The sequence below is a fragment of the Papio anubis genome, chromosome X, assembly GCF_008728515.1.
Source record: "Papio anubis isolate 15944 chromosome X, Panubis1.0, whole genome shotgun sequence".
In the NCBI taxonomy this organism is placed as follows: Eukaryota; Metazoa; Chordata; class Mammalia; order Primates; family Cercopithecidae; genus Papio; species Papio anubis.
In genome coordinates, this window is record NC_044996.1 from 93740026 (window position 1) to 93759463 (window position 19438).

Here is a 19438-nt window from a genome sequence, read left to right on the forward strand (position 1 = left end):
TATGCTAAGCATATTATCCTGTATTAGCTCACTTAATCCTCATGTAATCCTATGAGGTAGATACTATAATCTCTTCTTGATAGATGAGGACTTCGCCAATGTTGGTTTTGAAGTCTGTGTTATCTAGGCTATAGATAATCCTGGTGAACTATTCTTGCCCTGCATTATATAGTGTACTTATGTAGCTACCAGAATACTTATATCTACTAAATAGTGTTTTACTGCCTTGGGCATAATTGGATAGGCATTGGCAAAGTTCTTTCCTTTAGATCCCTGCCCTTTAGATTCTGTATGACCACCTTTCTGCAAATACAATCTCTTCCCTATACAGATTACAACATAGTTTTTTTAAGTTATAGCTTTCTGTATAATTTCAGACCTACTATCAATTGGTAGAAAGAGCCCCTTCCCACACACACACACTTGTAAGGTTAGATTCATCTCCTGACTTATTTAACCATGGATGCAGAATTTGGCTGAAATAAGGTAGTCATGAATCAGGAGCAGATGCAGCCTATCTTAGTGTAACTTCCCTTGGTCCCTCCAAGTCCCTGATGGGAGTACAGTGACAATATGCAAGGGAAGTGTCTTAGTCCATGTGTGCAATTATCACAAAACACCTTAGACTGGGTAACTTATAAACAACAAAAAGTTATTGCTCACAGTTCTGGAGGCTGAAAAGTCCAAGATCATGGTGCTGGCAGATTTGCTATCTGGTGAGGGCCCATTCCTCATGGATGACATCTTTTGCCTGTGCCCTCACATGGTGGAAGAGGCAAACAAGCTTCCTCGGGCCTCTTTTATAAGGGCACTAATCCCATTCACAAGGGCTGTGCTCTCAAGACTTAATCACCTCTCAAAAGGCCTATCTCTTAATAGCATCACATTGGAGATTAGGTTTCAACATAATGAATTTCAAAGGGGCACAAGTATTCAGATCACAGCAGTAAAGTATCACAGCATATGAGAAACTTTCTTGTGACACCTGAGTCCCTTTTTCATGAGTTTATCTTACCATTCAGAAAGAACAGACATACATGAACTGTATCAATAATGGGAAATCCATGCAGATATCTAGGACCCTCCTGATTCTCCAACTGAATTGAGCATCTGTTTGGCCATATTTGCATGGGGCTAGGGGGCAGGGGAGCAAGGCATCATTAGCAGAGTTTCTGCCTCTAGCTCTCTAGCTGCTCACAAAGCCCATTTCCCTTTTGCACTCAAGTTCTGAAGATTTACCTTGGTTACCTTGAATGGTCTTTGGTGCCTTCCAGAGACAGTTCCATCATTACAATGTACCTAAGCCATTCCTAAGGTTGGGCATTACTGCAGATATCTGAACTCATCTATTTGACAGTTGAGGGCTCCTTTCGCTCTGGGTTTTGAAGGCTCCCTATATGATAATTTGCTTCTTAACAGTCAGTATTATTAGGTCTCCATGTCTTCATCCCTGTGTTCTTCTCAACATTTGCCACAGTGAGATCCTGGCCTGCCAAAAAGAGTTAATCTGTTTTAATTAGTTAATCTGCTGTGAGTTTTTATTTTCCTCTCCCTTATCATTTCTAGCATGGGAAGGACTTGTGATATTTAAGAGCTGGTGCTAAGCCAGTAGACAGGGAGATAGGGCCTATATCCATGTTTGCCTAAATGGTTTTGTATAGATAGGACTTTTGTTTATTTATATATGTTATTTTATTTTATTTTATTTTATTTTATTTTATTTTATTTTTTGAGATAAAGTCTTGCTCTTTTGCCCAAGCTGGCGTGATCACAGCTCACTGCAGCCTTAGCCTCCTAAATAGCTGGGACTACAGGTGCTCACCACCATGCCCAGCTAATTTGTGTATTCTTTCTGTAGAGATGGGATTTTTCCATATTGCCCAGGCTGGTCTTGAACTCCTGGGCTCAAGAAATCCTCCTGCCTCGACCTCCCAAAGTGCTGCGATTATAGGTGTGAGCCACCACACCCAACCTTCACTTCTATTTTCCTATTTTATGGTGAAAGAATTATGGGGAAGTACAAGTAAAGGTCCCCTTGAGCTTAAACTTGAAAATATCAGTGCTTTGTACCTGCATGTATGGTAAGTAGAGAGTTTCATCTTGGGAGTTATGATCTCCACCTCTTTCTTGCCATGAACGCACCTCTTTTCCCATTCTGAATCTCGATTGCGCATATAAGGAGTTTGCAAAACTTTAGGTGAAGTTGAAATGACGACTGTGGCAAGCTCTTTGAAAAGCAGAGGTAGATGACTTGAGGTCCTAAGAAAGAATTTCCTATTGGACTGTAGTTGTTTATTATGATCTGATGATACAAAGACATACTTTTTCTCTACATTTCATTTGGAAATAACTTCAAATTTATGAAGTGTTGCAAAAATAAAAATTGTACAAAGAACACCAGTATACCCTTTACTAGAGTACTTACTGTTGACATTTTGTCCCACGTGCTTTCTCATTTGCTCGTATATATCATGATCCCTTTACCCCTAAGTACAGTGTGTATTTCCTAAGAATAGGGAAATTGTCTTATATAACCACAATACACTTATCAATTTTCTAAATTTGCATTGATATAGCAGTTTTGTATAAGTAGCAGTTTTGTGTAATCAATCATCTGTATTCCAGTTTTGTCAGCTGACCTTATAACAACCTTTATAGCATGTTTTCGCCTCCAGTAAAGGATCCAGGCTAGGATCATGTGTTGTATTTACTTGTCTTTTACTTGTCTTTTTAGCCTCTTAATCTGGAACATTTCCATAGCCTTTTTTTTTTTTTTTTTTTTAATGATGTTGCCATTTTTGAGGATATAGTCCCACCCAACTCCCCACTTTGTAAAATAGAAAAATCCACATTTTGTTTTTGTCTAATGTTTGCTTGTGACTAGATTGATACATTCTTGGCTAGGATACTGTGTAGGTGATGTTCTTGCTATCCTTCTCAAAGTATCATATCTGGAGGCACAGGATGTCTGTCTTTCATTGATGATGTTAATTTTGATCACCTGGTCAAGATGTTGCCTGATTTTTGTACTGTATCATTATTATTTATCTTTTTCTCTTGCAGTAAGGAATCTGTAGGACATACTCTACAAGCATGAGCCTTCCCTTCTCCACTGTTTATTATCAGTATGGACTCATGAATTCATATTTTTCCAGTGGTTTACTGTTCATTATTGTACTTTATTTTGGTGCTCAAATTGCCCCATCTTTGGCCAGTTAAGAATGCCTTCAATCTGACTATCGTGTCCTTGTGACATGCTCTCATAATTTTTTGAGCATTTTATTTCCAGCTTAAAAAGATGGTCCAGATTCATCTTATGCCTCCTTTGTCCAACCCCTGGAGTCAATAATTTCTCCAGAGTTCTGGTTCCCTTTAGTAGGAAGTGATATTAGATACCAAGATCTTGGTGCTAGATGTGCTATTAGGGTGTCTGCTTTTTCTGCCCAGTCTGCAGACAGAGCTAGGAAATATCTGTATTTTTATATACACAAATGTGTACTTATACATATGTCTATATACACAAATATATATGTATAACTGGTTCAGTCTTAGGGTGTATGTGTCCAGGAATTTATCCATTTCTTCTAGATTTTCTAGTTTGTGTGCATAGAGGTGTTTATAGTATTCTCTGATGGTTGTTTGTATTTCTGTGGGGTCAGTGGTGATATCTCCCTTATTTCTGACTGTGTCTATTTTATTCTTCTCTCTTTTCTTATTAGTCTAGCTAACAGTCTATCTGTTTTATTAATTTTTTTCAAAAAGCCAACTCCTGGATTCATTGATTTTTTTGTAGGGTTTTTTGTGTCTCTCTTTCCTTCACTTCCACTTGAATTTTGATTACTTCTTGTCTTTTGCTAGCTTTGGGGTTTGTTTGCTCTTGGTTCTCTAGTTCTTTTAGTCGTGATGTTAGGTTGTCTATTTGAGATCTTTCTAGCTTTTTGATGTGGGCATTTAGTATTTGTATACACATATACCTATTTAGGAAATCATGAATTCATGCAACTTCAATTTCAATACATAAAATTCTTTCTTGGGTTCACTAATCCTTATTTGTATGTTCTATAATGAGAACCCTGGCTCCTAAGAACATCAACACATTTACTTAATACTGTAATACAGCTAAAAGAGTTTCAAAATGGCTTCATCCAAACCACTGTAATAAACAAACCTACTAAAAAGAGTTCCAGATTTATTAGCAATATCTACACCCCCCTGCAGAGCTATCCTAATTGAGAATGTATACTTTGAAGGTGGCAGTCAAATACTATTTATAAGTGACTTGGATTGGTTATTTCTGATCTTTTCTTGTGCTTTCTAAAAAGAAAGGAAAAATCATTTAACATAGTTATGGTACTTATTTGAAATATAATTAGGTTCATTTGTGTCATTTCATTTTTTAATTTAAAAAAATTTTTTGAGACAAGGTCTTGCTCTGTTGCCCAATCTGGAGTACAGTAGCGTGATCGAAGCTCACTGCAGTTTCAACCTCCCAGACTCAAACAGTCTTCTTACCTCATTCCCCACAAGTGGCTGGGACCATAGGCATGTGCCCCCACACCGAGCTATATATTTTTTATTATTATTTTGTGGTAACAGGGTCTCCCTATGTTGCCCAGGTTGGTCTTGAACTACCAGGCTCAAGTGATCCTCCCACCGTGGCCTCTCAAAATGCTGGGACTACAGGCAAGAGCCACTGTGACTATCCTGTTTGTTTCATTTTAAAGACATAACTTTAAGTGTATTTTTACTGACATTATTAACAGTCCCATGATCTTTCCTACTGTTAAAAGTGTTAGTCAGGATTAGAGTCGTATGGAACTCCCCAAAGCCATGTGTTAAATAAATGCCACTTAGTGAGATGGGATGGATATATCACAGGTAGTATTGTGTTAGAGGTGTATCCTGAAGAGGCACACCCAGACAGCAAAGTCAATCATACTGCCTTTTTTCCCCTCTGAAAATCTTATGAGGTCAAAGTGGAGTATGATGTTAACACAGCATCTTTTCAGTTGTGGACCAGCTAGTAGGCCTGGCATAGAGCACAGAACTACATCCTGTATCTCTTAGAAACACATAGGGCTGCTAGTTAGCCAACACATACCAGTACTGCCGCACTGGTTGTTTGATGCTAGCTTCCACTGTGATTGTTTGGCCCAGTGCCATACTGGTTGTGAGATGTTTGGATTATCACTCCTGGGAACACCCAACCAACTTATGTGGATCAGGACTTTCCTATGAGAGCCACCTATTAGGTAATTTGTGGTTTTCTTCATTTTCCTGCCTCCTCCTTCCCCCGTCCCGCACCCATTTTTTTTTTTTTTTTTTTTTTGCAGGCTTCTCAATGTCAACCTGTCCAGCCCAAGAAAGAAGCCAATAAAGAGTTTGTAAAAGATGTTTCTAAGAAGATAAACAGGAGCACACGTGCTCTTGGATTGGCCAAAAAGAATAAGCGGAATCTAAAATGGTGAGTGAGAGGGGACTCAGATGGCATTATTTTAGATGGTAGAGTATGTGACATCCTTTTGTCCCCATTGAGAACATATTTAGCAAGCCACAATGGTGACTACCACATTAACCCTGGGTGCTGAGGTGGGCTCAGCTGTGGTTGCTGAAGAGTTATAGGCCTCTTCTGTCTCTCCTCTTTCATTATGTGTGTGCATAATGAAAGAGCTGTTGTCATTGGAAAATTTACCACAAGACTTTGTGCTCATCTTTTCCTGTCTTCTAGTAATTCAGTACCTGTTTGAGCTAGTCTGTGCCTTGTAGTGTGGAGACAACTTAACTTTTCAGGGATTCTCAGCAGCTGACTGGTAGCTTGCCAGTCTGCTTATTCCATTAGAAGCTTTAGGGGAGGTTTGTACCTTGTTACTGGAGATAAATTACTATCTCCCTAGAGCAAAAACATGTGTTTTTCAGCTGTTACAGGTACCGTTCACAGGTTCTACAAGTACAGATGCACATTCCCATTTAGGACTGAAAAAAGAATTTACCTCTAGGAAGACTTATTGAAAGATGACTTAGATAGTGGAATGAGACCTTTCTATATCCCCTCCTCATTCCAGTGAGAATTATTCTTCAGGGACTGACTAATCTACATCTGAATAGATTAGATAGATGCCTGTTACCGGGCTAAAGTCTATTATACTGCCTTTTTTCCCCTCTGAAAATCTTACGAGGTCAAGGTGTAGTGATGTTAACACAACATCTTTTCAGTTATTTGCTAGCCAGAAGGCCTGGCATAGAGCACAGAACTACATCTTGTGTCTCTTGGAAACATGTAGGGCTGCTATTTAGCCAACACATACCAGTACTATTGTACTGGTTGTTTGATGCTAGCTTCCACTGTGATTGGTTGGCGCAGTGCCATACTGGTTGTAAGATGTTTGGATTATCACTCCTGGGAACACCAAAGGGTAAGCTAAAAAGACTGAGTAACTCTAGAAAATAACATGCACAGTCCACAGGATATTTTGCTAATTACCCAGCAGAAAGAAGATTAGCATTTAGCTTTACTTGGTTTCCTGCTAAAATGGAATTCTGGAGTTTGCATGCATATTTTCACCTTAATTCTCTGCATTATTTTGAGTTTCTTTTATCATTCTGACTTTAGCAGGGTAATCCTCACAAATGCCGTAAACATTCTTCTCTTCACTCAGGGTTCAGTGGAAAGGACCCTAATAATAGTAGGAAAACTAGTAATAGCTACCATTTATTGAGAGCGCACTGTAATCACACAAGTATAATCATTAAGTCTTTTTTTTTTTTTGTAACAGCTTTATTGAGATATAATTTGCATACCATACAGTTCACCCATTTAAAGTATACAATTCAATGGTATTTAGTATAGTCACAGTTATACAGCCATCACAATCAATTTTTGGACATTTTCATTAACTCCAAAGAAACCCTGTACCTTTGGTTATCATCTCTCAATACCCCCAACCTGCCCAGCTTTGGGCAACCGCTAATCTACTTTCTGTCTCTATATAGATTTCCCTATTCTGGATGTTTCATATAAATGGAATTAGACAATGTGTGGTCTTTTGTGTCTAGCTTCTTTCACTTAGCATGTTTTTGAGGTTATCCATGTCATAGCAGGTTATTAGTACTTCATTTCTTTTTATTGCCAAGTAATATTTCATTGCATATATACAACACATTTGGTTTACCCATCCATCAGTTGATAGATATTTGTATTTGTTCTACCTTTTGGTTATTGTGAATAGTGCTGCTATGAACATTTGTGTATACCTTTTTGTTTGAACACTTGTTTTCAATTCTTTTATGTATATACTTAGGAGTGTGGTTGCTGGGTCATATGGTAATTCTGTGCTCCATGCATTGAGGAACTGCCAAACTGTATTCCATAGTGGCTACACCATTTTACATTTCCTCCAGTAGTGTATTTACTTGAGGAAATGTAAAATGGTATAACCACTGTGCAATGGTGGCAGTGTTTTGTTTTTGTTTTTGTTTTTCCTTGAGACAGAGTCTCACTCGTGTCACCCAGGCTGGAGTGCAATGGCGTGATCTCGGCTCACTGCAAACTCTGCCTCCTGGGTTCAAGCAATTCTCGTACCTCAGCCTCCCAAGTAGCTGGGATTACAGGCGCCCACCACCACACCTGGCTAGTTTTTGTATTTTTAGTAGAGATGGGGTTTCACCATGTTGGCCAGGCTAGTCTCAAACTCCTGACCTCAGATATTCCGCCTGCCTCGGCTTCCCAGAGTGCTGGGATTACAGGAGTGAGCCACCATGCACAGCTGACAGTGTTTTTTTTTTTTAAATATGTATATGGCCATCGTGGTGGGTGTGAAGTGGCATCTCATTGTGGTTTTTAGGTTTGCATTTCTCTGACTAATGATGTTGAGCAATTTTTATGTGCTTATTGGCTATTTGATACTTCTTTGGAGGAATGTCTGCTTGGATCCTTTGCCCAGTTTTTATGCTTTTATTTCTTAATTTTTAAAATTTTATTTTTAATTGACATATAATAATTGTAAATAGTTACTGGTCTTTGTATTGTTGAGTTGTAAGAGTTCTTTATATATTTTAGATACAAGTCCCTAATCAGATATGAGTTGCAAATATTTTCATCCATTTTTTGCGTTATCTTTTTCACTTTGTTGATGATGTCCTTTGAAGTACACAAATTTTTAATTCTGAAGAAGTCTAATTTATTTTTTCTTTTGTTTATGATTTTGATGTCATACCTAAGAAACCACTGCCAAATCCCAGGTTAAGAAAATTTATACCTGTTTACTTCTAAGAGTTTTAAAGTTTTAGCTCTTAACTTAGTGTTTTGATCTATTTTCAGTTAATTTTTGTTGGCGGTGTGTATTAGGAGCCTTAACTTCATTGTTTTGAGTGTGGATATCCAGTTTTTCCAGCACTATTTGTTGAGAAAACTAACCTTTCTTAATTGTCTTGGCACCCTTGTGGGAAATCAATTGACCATAAATGTGTTTATATATGGACTCTTAATTTTATTCCATCAATCTATATGCCTCTCATTAACTATCATTATGCCAGTACCATATTGTCTTGATTATTGCAGCTTCATGTTGTGTTTTGAAATTGGGAAGTGTATTTTGGGACGCCAAGGCGGGCGGATCACGAGGTCAGGAGATCGAGACCATCCTGGCTAACACGGTGAAACCCCGTCTCTACTAAAAAATACAAAAAAATTAGCTGGGCGTGGTAGCGGGCGCCTGTAGTCCTGCCTACTCGGGAGGCTGAGGCAGGAGAATGGCGTGAACCCGGGAGTCGGAGCTTGCAGTGAGCCGAGACTGCGCCACTGCACTCCAGCCTGGATGATAGAGCGAGACTCTGTCTCAAAAAATAAAAAAGAAAAAAAAGAAAGAAATTGGGAAGTGTGACTCCTCCAAACTTTGTTCTTGTTTTTCAAGATTGTTTTGACTATTTTGGGCTCATTGCAATTCTATATAAATTTTAGAATCAGCTTGTCAATTTCTACAAACAAGCTAGCTGGGATTCCTGTACAAATTGCCTTGGATCTGTGGATCAACTTGGGAAGTATTGATATGTTTTTTTTCTTATTTATTTATTTATTTATTTATTTATGAGACAGAGTCTTGCTCTGCCACCTAGGCTGGAGTGCAGTGGTGCAATCTTGGCTCACTGTAACCTCCACCTCCCAGGTTCAAGCGATTCTCATGCCTCAGCCTGCCCGAGTAGCTGGGATTACAGGTGTGCGGCCACCACACCTGGCTTTTTTTTTTTTTTTTTGTATTTTTGTAGAGACAGGGTTTCACTATGTTGGGCAGGATGGTCTCAAACTCCTGACCTGAAGTGATCTGCCCACCTCAACTTCCCAAAGTGCTGGGATTACAGGCATGAGCTACTGTGCCCAGCCTGACATCTTAGCAATATTAAGTTTTCTAATTCATGAATATGGATATCTATCTATTTAGATATTTAGTTTTTTCAGTGGTTTTTACAGTTTCCAGAGTATAAGTTTTATGTTTATTTTGTTAAATTTATTTCTAAGCATTTTCTTCTTCTTGACACTATTGTAAATGGAATTGTTTACTTAATTTCATTTTCAGATTATTCATTGCAAGTATATAGAAACACATTTGGTTTTTGTATATTGATTTTGTGTCCTGAAATCTTGATGAAGATGTTCATTCTAATAGTTTCTGTGTGTATTCCTTAGGATTTTGTCTGTATAAGATCATGTCATCTGTGAATACGGATAGTTTTACTTTTCCAAACTGGATGCCTTTTATTTAGTTTTCTTGCCTACTTTCCCTGGCTACAACCTCTAGTACAATGTTGAATAGAAGTATCAAGAGTTGGACAGTCTTGTTTTCTCTCTGATCTGAGGGGGAAAGTATCAATCTTTCACCATCAAGTACGATGGTAGCTTTGGGTTTTTTGTAGATGCCCTTTGTCAGGTTGAGGAACCTCCCTTCTATTCCTTGTTTGTTAAGTGCTTTTTATCATGAAAGAGGGTTAGATTTTGTCAAATGATTTTCCTGGATCTTTTGAGATGATCATGTAGTTTTTGTTTGCTATTCCATTAATATGATGTAGTTCACAAATTGAGTTTTGGGTGTTAAATTAATCTTGCATTCCTGGGATAAATCCCACTTGGTTGTGGTGTATAATCCTTTTATATGTTGCTGGATTTGGTTTGCAGTATTCGGCTGAGGATTTTTGTATCTATATTCATAAGAGGTATCAGTCTGTAGTTTTCTAGTGGTGTCTGTCTGTTTTTGGTATCAGAGTAATACCGACCTCATAGAATGAGTTAGAAACTTCCCACTTTTTGTATTTCTTGGAAGAGTTAATGAAGAACTGGTATTAATTATTGTTTAAATGCTTGGATAGAATTGAAGCCATTTGGGCCTGGACTTTACTTTGTGAGTAGTTTTTGATTATTGATTTGATATCTTGTTATAGGTCTATTCAGATTTTCTGTTTTCTTCTTGAGTCAGTTTTGGTAGTTTGTGTCTTCCTAGGAATTTGTCCATTTCATCTCAATTATCTAATTTATTGACATTCAGTCATTTATAACGTTCCTTTAAGTGTTTTTGAGCATATTAATTTGTTGAATCTTCACAATAAGCCTACGAAGGAGACAGTATGATCCCCATTTTATAGGTGAAAAAAACTGAAGCACAGAGAGTTAATTTGCCCAAGGTCACCCAGTCAGTAAGTGGAGGAGCCAGGATTTGAATCCAGGCAGTCTAGCTCCAGAGTGCATGTTCTTACCATAGCTAGACTATCTAAAGATCTCTAAAAGTTATCAGGAGGGACCTGGACTCTATCTGGTCAAGCAGAACCTTTTGAAGCACTTTTTTTTTCTTAACAAATCAGTTGGTTTTCATTCTGTTCCTAGATTTGTACAACTATCACCACTATCTAATTTTAGAACTTTTTCAACACCCTCCGTCCACTAAATCCATACCTATTAGGAGTTCCTTTCCCTTCCCAATCCCCCTTTCTACTCCTACCACTGTCCCAACTTCAGGAAACCACTAGTCTAGTTTCTGCTATGGATATACCTCTATGGATATGTCCATTCTGCATATTTCATATTGAACTAAATCATATCATATCTGGTCTTTTGAAGGTATTTACTCCTGCTGAGACTGGTGATTATATCTGCCTGAAATTCTCTTTCTTCTTATTCTGATCTTTAGTCTTCCCGTGATTTGGTTTCACTAGATTCATCACTCTAATTGAATATACAATCCTATTCAAAACAAAGCTTTGCATCTGACACATGTGACAAGTTTCTATTTTGAGCTTTTTATTACCTCCATTGGGAAAGCATCTCCTTAATAGCCCAGGGTGAGGGGAATGTAGTTAGATACTACCAATGTTAATTATCAGCCCACCTCTTTCATTAGCCTTCAAACAATGTTAATTTCAACCTGAAGTTTACCAGATGCCTTGGGTTGATAGACAAAGACAAATGCAGCTAGTGAAGGAGACTGATGTATGAACAGATAACTCATACAATGTGATAAGTATTATAATAAAAGCCTTTGTATGTAAGGTAATGAAGCATATATAAGAAAACGTAACATGAATTTCAATGGAAAAATTATAGAAAAGTGTAGGAATCTAGGCCATAGAAACTATACAGTGTACTACTTAAGTTGATTCACCATGGTACCTATTGATTTTGTCCCTCTAATCTGTCTTATGGGGTTGAAGCCTCTTCCCCTTTCATACCTTTAGTAAATATAGCAACAAAAGGAAATGGTAGGTGAGGACTCTAGGAACTACATTTTTCTTACCCAGACATTGTTTCCTTCACAGGCATAAGCTGGAAGTCACACCAGTAGTAGCCTCTACTACCATGGTACCAAACATTATGGAGAAACCACTCATTCCAGACATATCCACCACCTCCAAAATACCCAACACTGAGGAGGCATCTCTCTTCAGAAAGCCATTAGTTTTAAAAGAGGAACCCACTATTGAGGATAAAACCCTTATCAATAAGTCATTATCTTTAAAGAAGTGCTCAAATCATGGGGAGTTGTCCCTATTGGAAAAGCCACAGCCCCTGCAGGAGGAGAGTGGCAGTGATGATGAGTTTGTTATAGAGCCAATGACTTTTAAGAAGACACATAAAACTGAGGAGGCAGCCATCACCAAGAAGACATTATCCTTAAAGAAGAAGATGTGTGCAAGTCAGGGGAAGCAGTTCTGCCAGGAAGAGTTGTTGGCTTTGCAGGATGTCAATACTGAAGAGGATTTCTTCTTTATGGAGTCAATGAGTTTTAAGAAGTCTAAAACTGAGGAGTCAATCCCAATCCATAAGCTATCATCTTTAAAGAAGAAATGTACCATTTATGGGAAGATGTGCCACTTTAAGAAGCCACCAGTATTGCAGACAACCATCTCCGGAGCGATGTCCTCTATTAAGAAGCCATTGTCCTTTAAGAAGAATCCTACCACTGAGAAGGCGACCCTTTTCCAAGAGCCATCTGTATTTCAAGAGAAGCGCACCACTGAGCATGAGATGTCCATCTTGAATAAATCATTGACCTTGCAGAAGACCAACTTTAAAGAGGATTCCCTTGTTAAGGAGCCATTAGTCTTTAAGAAGAAGCCTAGCACTGAGGAGGCAATCATGATGCCATTAATATTAAAGGAGCAGCGCATGACTGAGGGGAAGAGGTCCTGCCTGAAGCCATTAATATTGCAGGCGATCACCTCTGGAGAGAAGTCGCTCATTACAAAGCCATTGTCCATTAAAGAAAAGCCATCTACTGAGAAGGAGTCCTTTTCCGAGGAACCATCTGCATTGCAAGAGAAGCACATCACTCAGGAGGAGGTTTCCATCTTAAAGGAGCCCTCATCCTTGCTAAAGTCTCTAACCGAAGAGTCACTTTTTGATGAGACTTTGGCTTTTACAAAGAAGTGTACCATTGAGGAGGCACCCTCTACCAAGAAGCCTTTAATTTTAAAGAGGAAGCACACCACTCAGGGGACAATGTCCCACTTGAAGAAACCACTAGTATTACAGACCACCTCTGGAGAGAAGTCACTTATTAAGGAGCCACTGTCCTTTAAAGAAGAAAAAGTGTCTTTAAAGAAAAAGTGTACCATACAAGCGATGATGTCCATCTGTCCAGAACTGTTGGGCTTTCAGGATATGATTGGTGAAGATAAGAATTCTTTCTTTATGGAGCCAGTGTCATTTAGGAAGAACCCTACAGCTGAGGAGACAGTACTTACCAAGACATCATTGTCTGTACGGAAAAAGAAAATTACTCAGGGGAAGATGTCCCACTTAAAGAAGCCACTGGTCTTGCAGAAGATCATTTCCAAGGAGGTGTCACTCTATAAGAAGCTGTTGCCCTTTACAATGAGATCTACAACTGAAGAAAAGTTCCTCTTCCAGGAACCATCTGCATTGAAAGAGAAGCACACCACCTTGCAGGAAGTGTCCCTCTCAAAAGAGTCATTGGCCATCCAGGAGAAGACTACCACTGAGGAGGAATTCTCTCAGGAACTATTTTCATTGCATGTTAAGCATACCAACAAAAGTGAGTCCCTCTTCCAGAAGGCTTTGGTCTTGCAAGAGAAGACTAATACCAAAGAGGATTCCTTGAAGAAGCTGTTGGCCTTGCAGGAGAAAAGTACCACGGAAGAAGAGTCCTTTATCAATAAGCTATTGGTTCTGAAGAAGGAGCTTTCTGCTGAGGCAGCCACAAACATAGAGATGCAATTATCTTTAAAGGAGCAGTCCACTGCTCAGGGAGAAGTGTTCCTCTTGAAGAAGCAGTTGGCTTTGAATGAGAACATCAGTGAGGAGGAGTTCCTTATTAAGCAGCCACTGGCCTTGGAGGGATATCCCAGCATTGAGGAGGGGGAAACCCTCTTCAAGAAGCTTTTGGCCATGCAAGAGGAGCCCAGCATTAAGAAGGAGGCTGTCCTCAAGGAGCCCACTGTTGACAAAGAAGCTCACTTTAAGGAAACTTTGACCTTGCAGGAGAAGCCCAGCATTGAGCAAGAGGCCCTCTTTAAGCAACACTTGGCTTTGTGGGAGAAGCCCAGCACTGAGAAGGAGACCATCTTCAAAGAGTCTTTGGACTTGCAGGAGAAGCCCAGCATTGAGAAGGAGACCCTCTTCAAAAAGCCATTAGCCTTGCAGATGTCTACCATCAATGAGGCATTCCTCTTAGAAGATATGATAGCTCTGAATGAGAAACCCACCACTAGGAAGGAGTTGTCCTTCAGGGAGCCATTAGCCTTACTAGAGAGTCCCACCTACAAGGAAGACACCTTTCTCAAAACATTCTTGATTCCCCAAGTTGGAACCAGCCCAGATGTGTCTGGCACTGCCCCTGAATCCATAACAGGCAAGTCCAGCATTGCTACCGTGACCAGCATGGGCAAATCTGGTACCATCAACGAGGCATTCCTCTTCGAAGATATGATAACTCTGAATGAAAAACCCACCACTGGGAAGGAGTTGTCCTTCAAGGAGCCATTGGCCTTACAAAAGAGTCCTGCCTGCAAGGAAGACACCTTTCTGGAAACATTCTTGATCCCCCAAGTTGGAACCAGCCCATATGTGTCTAGCACCACCCCTGAATCCATAACAGGCAAGTCCAGCATTGCTACCATGACCAGCGTGGGCAAGTCCAGTACCACCACCGAGTCCAGTGCATGTGAATTTGCTTCTGATAAACCTTTCTCACCACAGGCCAAGGGACCACCAAAGGAGGTATTCATCTCTCTTTCTTCTTAAATTAGATAAAGTGTTCTTTGATATCCTGGACGTGGCTGCTAGCAAAGTGGGTTTTTTTTTGTTTTTTGTTTTTTGTGGGTTTTTTTTGCCTTCCTAAGCAGTTGAGCCATATACAGTAAGTTATTGAGAGTATCCCTCTACCTAGTGAGAGGGTGATATTTCTTGGGTTTACTTCTGGTTTTATTTAATGATACGTGATGCAGAATCATCTCTTCTCACCGTTTATAGCCTGAGGTTACCCATAATATGGAATACATTTCCCAGGTTCTTTGGCATTTTTCTCTTAAATCAAGTTGGCCTTGTAGAATCTCTTGACTTCCTGATTGGCACAGTGATAGATCTAAGCAATCAGAAAGTATTTATTCCAGTAATACCACAAGGGTCTGGACTACTGTGCTGTATACTTGGGCTTTGCAGTAGTGGCCAGGTAATTTCATTCAGGAAATTGCCTTTCTTAGTAATTGTAATTTGCATCACAATGGGCTTTGGTTAAAAAAAATGGGCAAAGTTCATAGGAGCATCTCCCAAGAAAGATGGTCTTTACATTGTAAATTTGAATAATGAAGGGATGATATTTAGCAAGCAGGAGGAGAAATGTCCTTTTTGTAGCAAAACAACCTGGGTAAAGGTATAGAAGGGAGGAAAAGACTACCAAAATGAATTGGGCCAGATCAAAGCATTGACATAATTAGGGACCTAAGAAGACAGGTAACACAGCTGAAATAATAAAATAAGAATGTCCATCTTGGAGAATCTTGAGCTTACCTATAAAAAGGGTCCCTTGTTCTGAGGGCAGTGAAGGTATATACAACAAAGACTAGGCATTTCTTGATCACTGGACCATATGAGGATTGCACGGCCAAGGAGTACTGTGTTGTGGCCCAACATATACAAGGCTTGAGGCACCTTAGCAGAAGAAGACAGTGGAGACAAAGGACTAATCCTTGATATGTATGTGCTAAGTCTTCCTTGGAATAATTCTCCTCATAATATATCTTTCTGGTGATTTCTAAGCAGATAACCCCATGGGAAGATATTGATGAGGACAGCAGTAATCCAAGTTTCAACCCAATGTATGCCAAGGAAATCTTCAGTTACATGAAGGAGAGAGAGGTATGTAGGTTTCTTGGATTTGGGGGTGGGCAATGATTTCTAGTTTTCATTTCCTCATCATTCCATCCTTCAGTATGCAAGTTGAAAGGGTTGGTAATAATGATGATAAAAATAATAATAGCAATAACTAACAGTAGCTTTCTGTGAGTTGGATATTGTACTAACAGATTTGTAGATATTATCTTAATTCTCTCAGTGACTTCATGATGATAGGCATTATTATCTCCCTCTTACAGATAGAGGAAACTGCCCAGAGTCATGTAAGTGGTATATGGTAGAGCTGGGATATGAGCTAAAATCTGATTACCTTGAAGACCATAATCCTGTACATCTAATTGCTAAGAAGACAGTCTTAGACATAAAAATGGTCAAGTAGTCTCTGAGTGGCTGTTCTTAGAGATCTTTTTCCTTCCCTATGCATGTTTCTGGCATTGTATGCAAAATCGTATTCTTTGTTTCATCTCTCCAAACTGGTGAAATTTTATTTCTCCTTTGAAATCTGCCAGTCTCCTTTACCACTAATATTCATCAATTCCAAAGTTTCTTCTATCTCTCTCAACAGAATAGATGGGACCAAGATTATCTACCAAGTAGAATTTTTAGCATGTCATGTATAAGAGGGTGGGTGGATGGAAACCCACCTACAGATCCACCTATCCTCTTTATAGAGAGAGTGCAATTGATTGACTCCAAAGCCCACACTTTTTCTGGCATACCTAAGTAAGGGACATCTTTGTTATAATAAAAGTGTGAGCCTTGGTTCAGCAGTATCAGTTTCACTTGAGATCTTGTTAGAAATGCAGATACCTAGCCCCATCCCAGACCTTCTAAATCAAAATCTGAAGTTTTACATGATCCCCAAGTAGTGCATATGTATGTTAAAGTTTGAGAAGTGCTGTTCTACATAGCATGGTATTGTGCTTTAGATTGAATTGCAAAGAAGGGGCAGAACCTTTTTGGCATTTGTCTACAGCTGTAGGTATGTTTCTGCCCTTATTCCCCCTGGATTCTTCAATATCCACTCTGACACTTGAATATCACATGTGTCTATTTCCCAAAGGATAACTGCAACTTGCCTGGAAAAGGATACTTTGATCTGCCCCTATCTAATACCAGTTGAAAATAAGGAGTTAGAACTATGAGGGAGAAGTTAATTGTTAAGTTACAATTTTGAACTACAAGAAGAGTTTATTTATTAACATTTCTTTCTCATCGATGCCAGGAACAGTTTATACTTACAGATTACATGAACAAGCAGATTGAAATCACCAGTGACATGAGGGCCATTCTTGTGGACTGGTTGGTGGAGGTGCAGGTAAGCCTGACAACTCCTGCTTTAAGGAGCTGCTGTTCTCTTTCTCATTCAGGGCTGCCAGGCCAGAAGCATGGTAAAAATGTACTGGGTCTATAGAGTTGAATAAACCGTGTTCCTGCCCTCAAGGAGCTCATGATTTAAGAGGCAAGATAAGATATGCCGACAAATTAGTATAATAGAAAGTGGAATATACTAAGTACTCTAAGAGTGTTTCAAATAAAATACTGTGAGAGCTAATTGTAAGGAGAGACTTTCTAGAAAAGGCAGTGACGGTATGGTCGTTTTATCATTCTTAAAGTCTTGTAAAAGTATATCTAGTGATTTGGATTGGAGTCGATGACAAAGTCTTTCAAGCTTTGGGTGGAATGGATAATAGGAAGTACAGTGTGGCACAGGACATTGCAGGTAGCTGTTTGTCCAAGGTTAGACATTGAGGGAATACTGCTATGAATACTTAGTTATTATTTTATACTAAGGAAGGAGAGCCCAGAGTAGTACATAGCATATAGTTGGGGTTCAGTAAGTATTTGTTGAATGAATGGAATTGAGAGAATTGCTATGTAGTTTGCAAGGAAACATACAGCATGGTCAGTCTATGCCCAGCAGTCTTAGTATGTAATTAGGAAGAAGACAATATAGTTTTATATCCTTTGTTAAGTATCAGAGGAGTGGTTCAGGCTCATTTTGGAGTGACAGACCAAGAAATTGTGGTGGACACAGTATATCTGAACATCAGAAAAGCATGAAAATGTCTCTCGTCTTATGAAAATGGTAGAGAACAGTAAATCAGATACGAGTAAAATTTGGGTAGATCTTAAATAAGTGAAATAGAACCCAAAGATTGCTAATCATTGCCAAGCTGGAAAGAAATTTCTAGTGACTGCCATTGGACTTTATTCTGTTTAACATTCTCATTAGTGATGTAAATGGGAACAGAGAAGATGTATTCATTAAATTCCTGGATGGCATGAAACTAGGAGTAGGGATAGGAAATAAACGGCTTACAGAGAAAAAATATCTCTGCCAGCTGGAATGATGAACTAAATATTTTTTATTTAAAGTTTTTGTTATTGCATAAAAATGTACATTATAGCAAAAAGAAATTATAATTACCTGTGATCCCACAACCCTAAACTGCTGTTCTCATTTGTTTGCATATATTATCTCCCCATCTTAAACAGTGGTTATCCATTAGGGGTGCACCTCAGAATCAGATGCCCAGGTCCTATCCCGGACTTATCCAATCAGAATTGTGGGGATGTGGCCCAGGCACACATATTTTTATAAAGCTCCGCAAGTTATGTTAATGTATACCCTTGAAAGAGAATCTCAGTTCTAGAAAATACCATATTGTTTTCATAACTGTAGTTATATGTAGTACTTTTATAACTCTTTGGGTTTTTTATTTTAAAATAACCAAATAACAAAAATGACTTTTTGGATATACAGTTCCATAAAATTTTAACATTTGTTTTGAAATAATGGATTCATAAGAAATTGAAAAAAAAGGACAAAGAGAGCTTGTATACCCTTCACCCTAGTTTATCCCGAAGATGACATCTGACATAACTATAGTATAGTGTCATGGTCAGGAAATGGACTTTGTTATAATCCACAGACCTTGTTTAGATTTCAGCAATTTTACATGCACTCATTTGGGAGTGTGTATAGTCTATTTGATCACATGTGTAAATAAATGTTTAGTTTATTTTCTTCACGTGTTAATTTTGTAATCACTACCATAGTTAAGTTACAGAACTGTTCCGTCGCCACAAGGATCCCTCATGCCACTTTTTATTAGCCACAACTATCTCCCTTCCCTCTCCTTCCTGTCCCTGACAAATTATTTGTTTTCCATCTCTATAATTTTGTCATTTCATGAATGTTATATAAATGGAATCATACAGTGTATAGCCTTTTGAGCTTGATGTTTACTACTCACCATAATTCCCCTGAGATCCATCCAAGTTGTGTGTATGAATAGTTCATTCCTTTTTGTTGCTAAGTAGTATTCCATGGTACAGATGTACCATGGTAATATGGTTTGGCTGTGTCCACACCCAAACCTAATCTTGAATTATAGTTCCCATAATCCCCATGTGTTGTGGGAGGGACCCAGTGGGAGGTAAGTGTATCATGGGGGCGGGTTTTTCCCATGTTGTTCTTGTGATAGTGGATATGTCTCACGAGATCAGATGGTTTTATAAAAGGCAGTTCTCCAGCACACACTCTCTTGCCTGCCACCATGTAAGATGTGCCTTTGCTGC

General features: G+C 38.9%; 1 protein-coding gene across 2 annotated transcripts in view; it reads left to right on the plus strand.

Annotated features, from left to right (window-relative positions):
- Positions 1-19438, plus strand: part of CCNB3 (cyclin B3) — a 79849-nt gene that overhangs the window by 27474 nt on the left and 32937 nt on the right. Inside the window, exons 5-8 of one of the 2 annotated variants that reach the window (XM_017954276.3) lie at positions 5334-5464; positions 11797-14719; positions 15758-15856; positions 17079-17171. In XM_017954276.3, coding sequence (XP_017809765.3) covers positions 5334-5464; positions 11797-14719; positions 15758-15856; positions 17079-17171 — 3246 coding nt within the window. The remainder of the gene's footprint in view (positions 1-5333; positions 5465-11796; positions 14720-15757; positions 15857-17078; positions 17172-19438) is intronic. The other variant, XM_021932907.2, reaches the window with a different exon arrangement.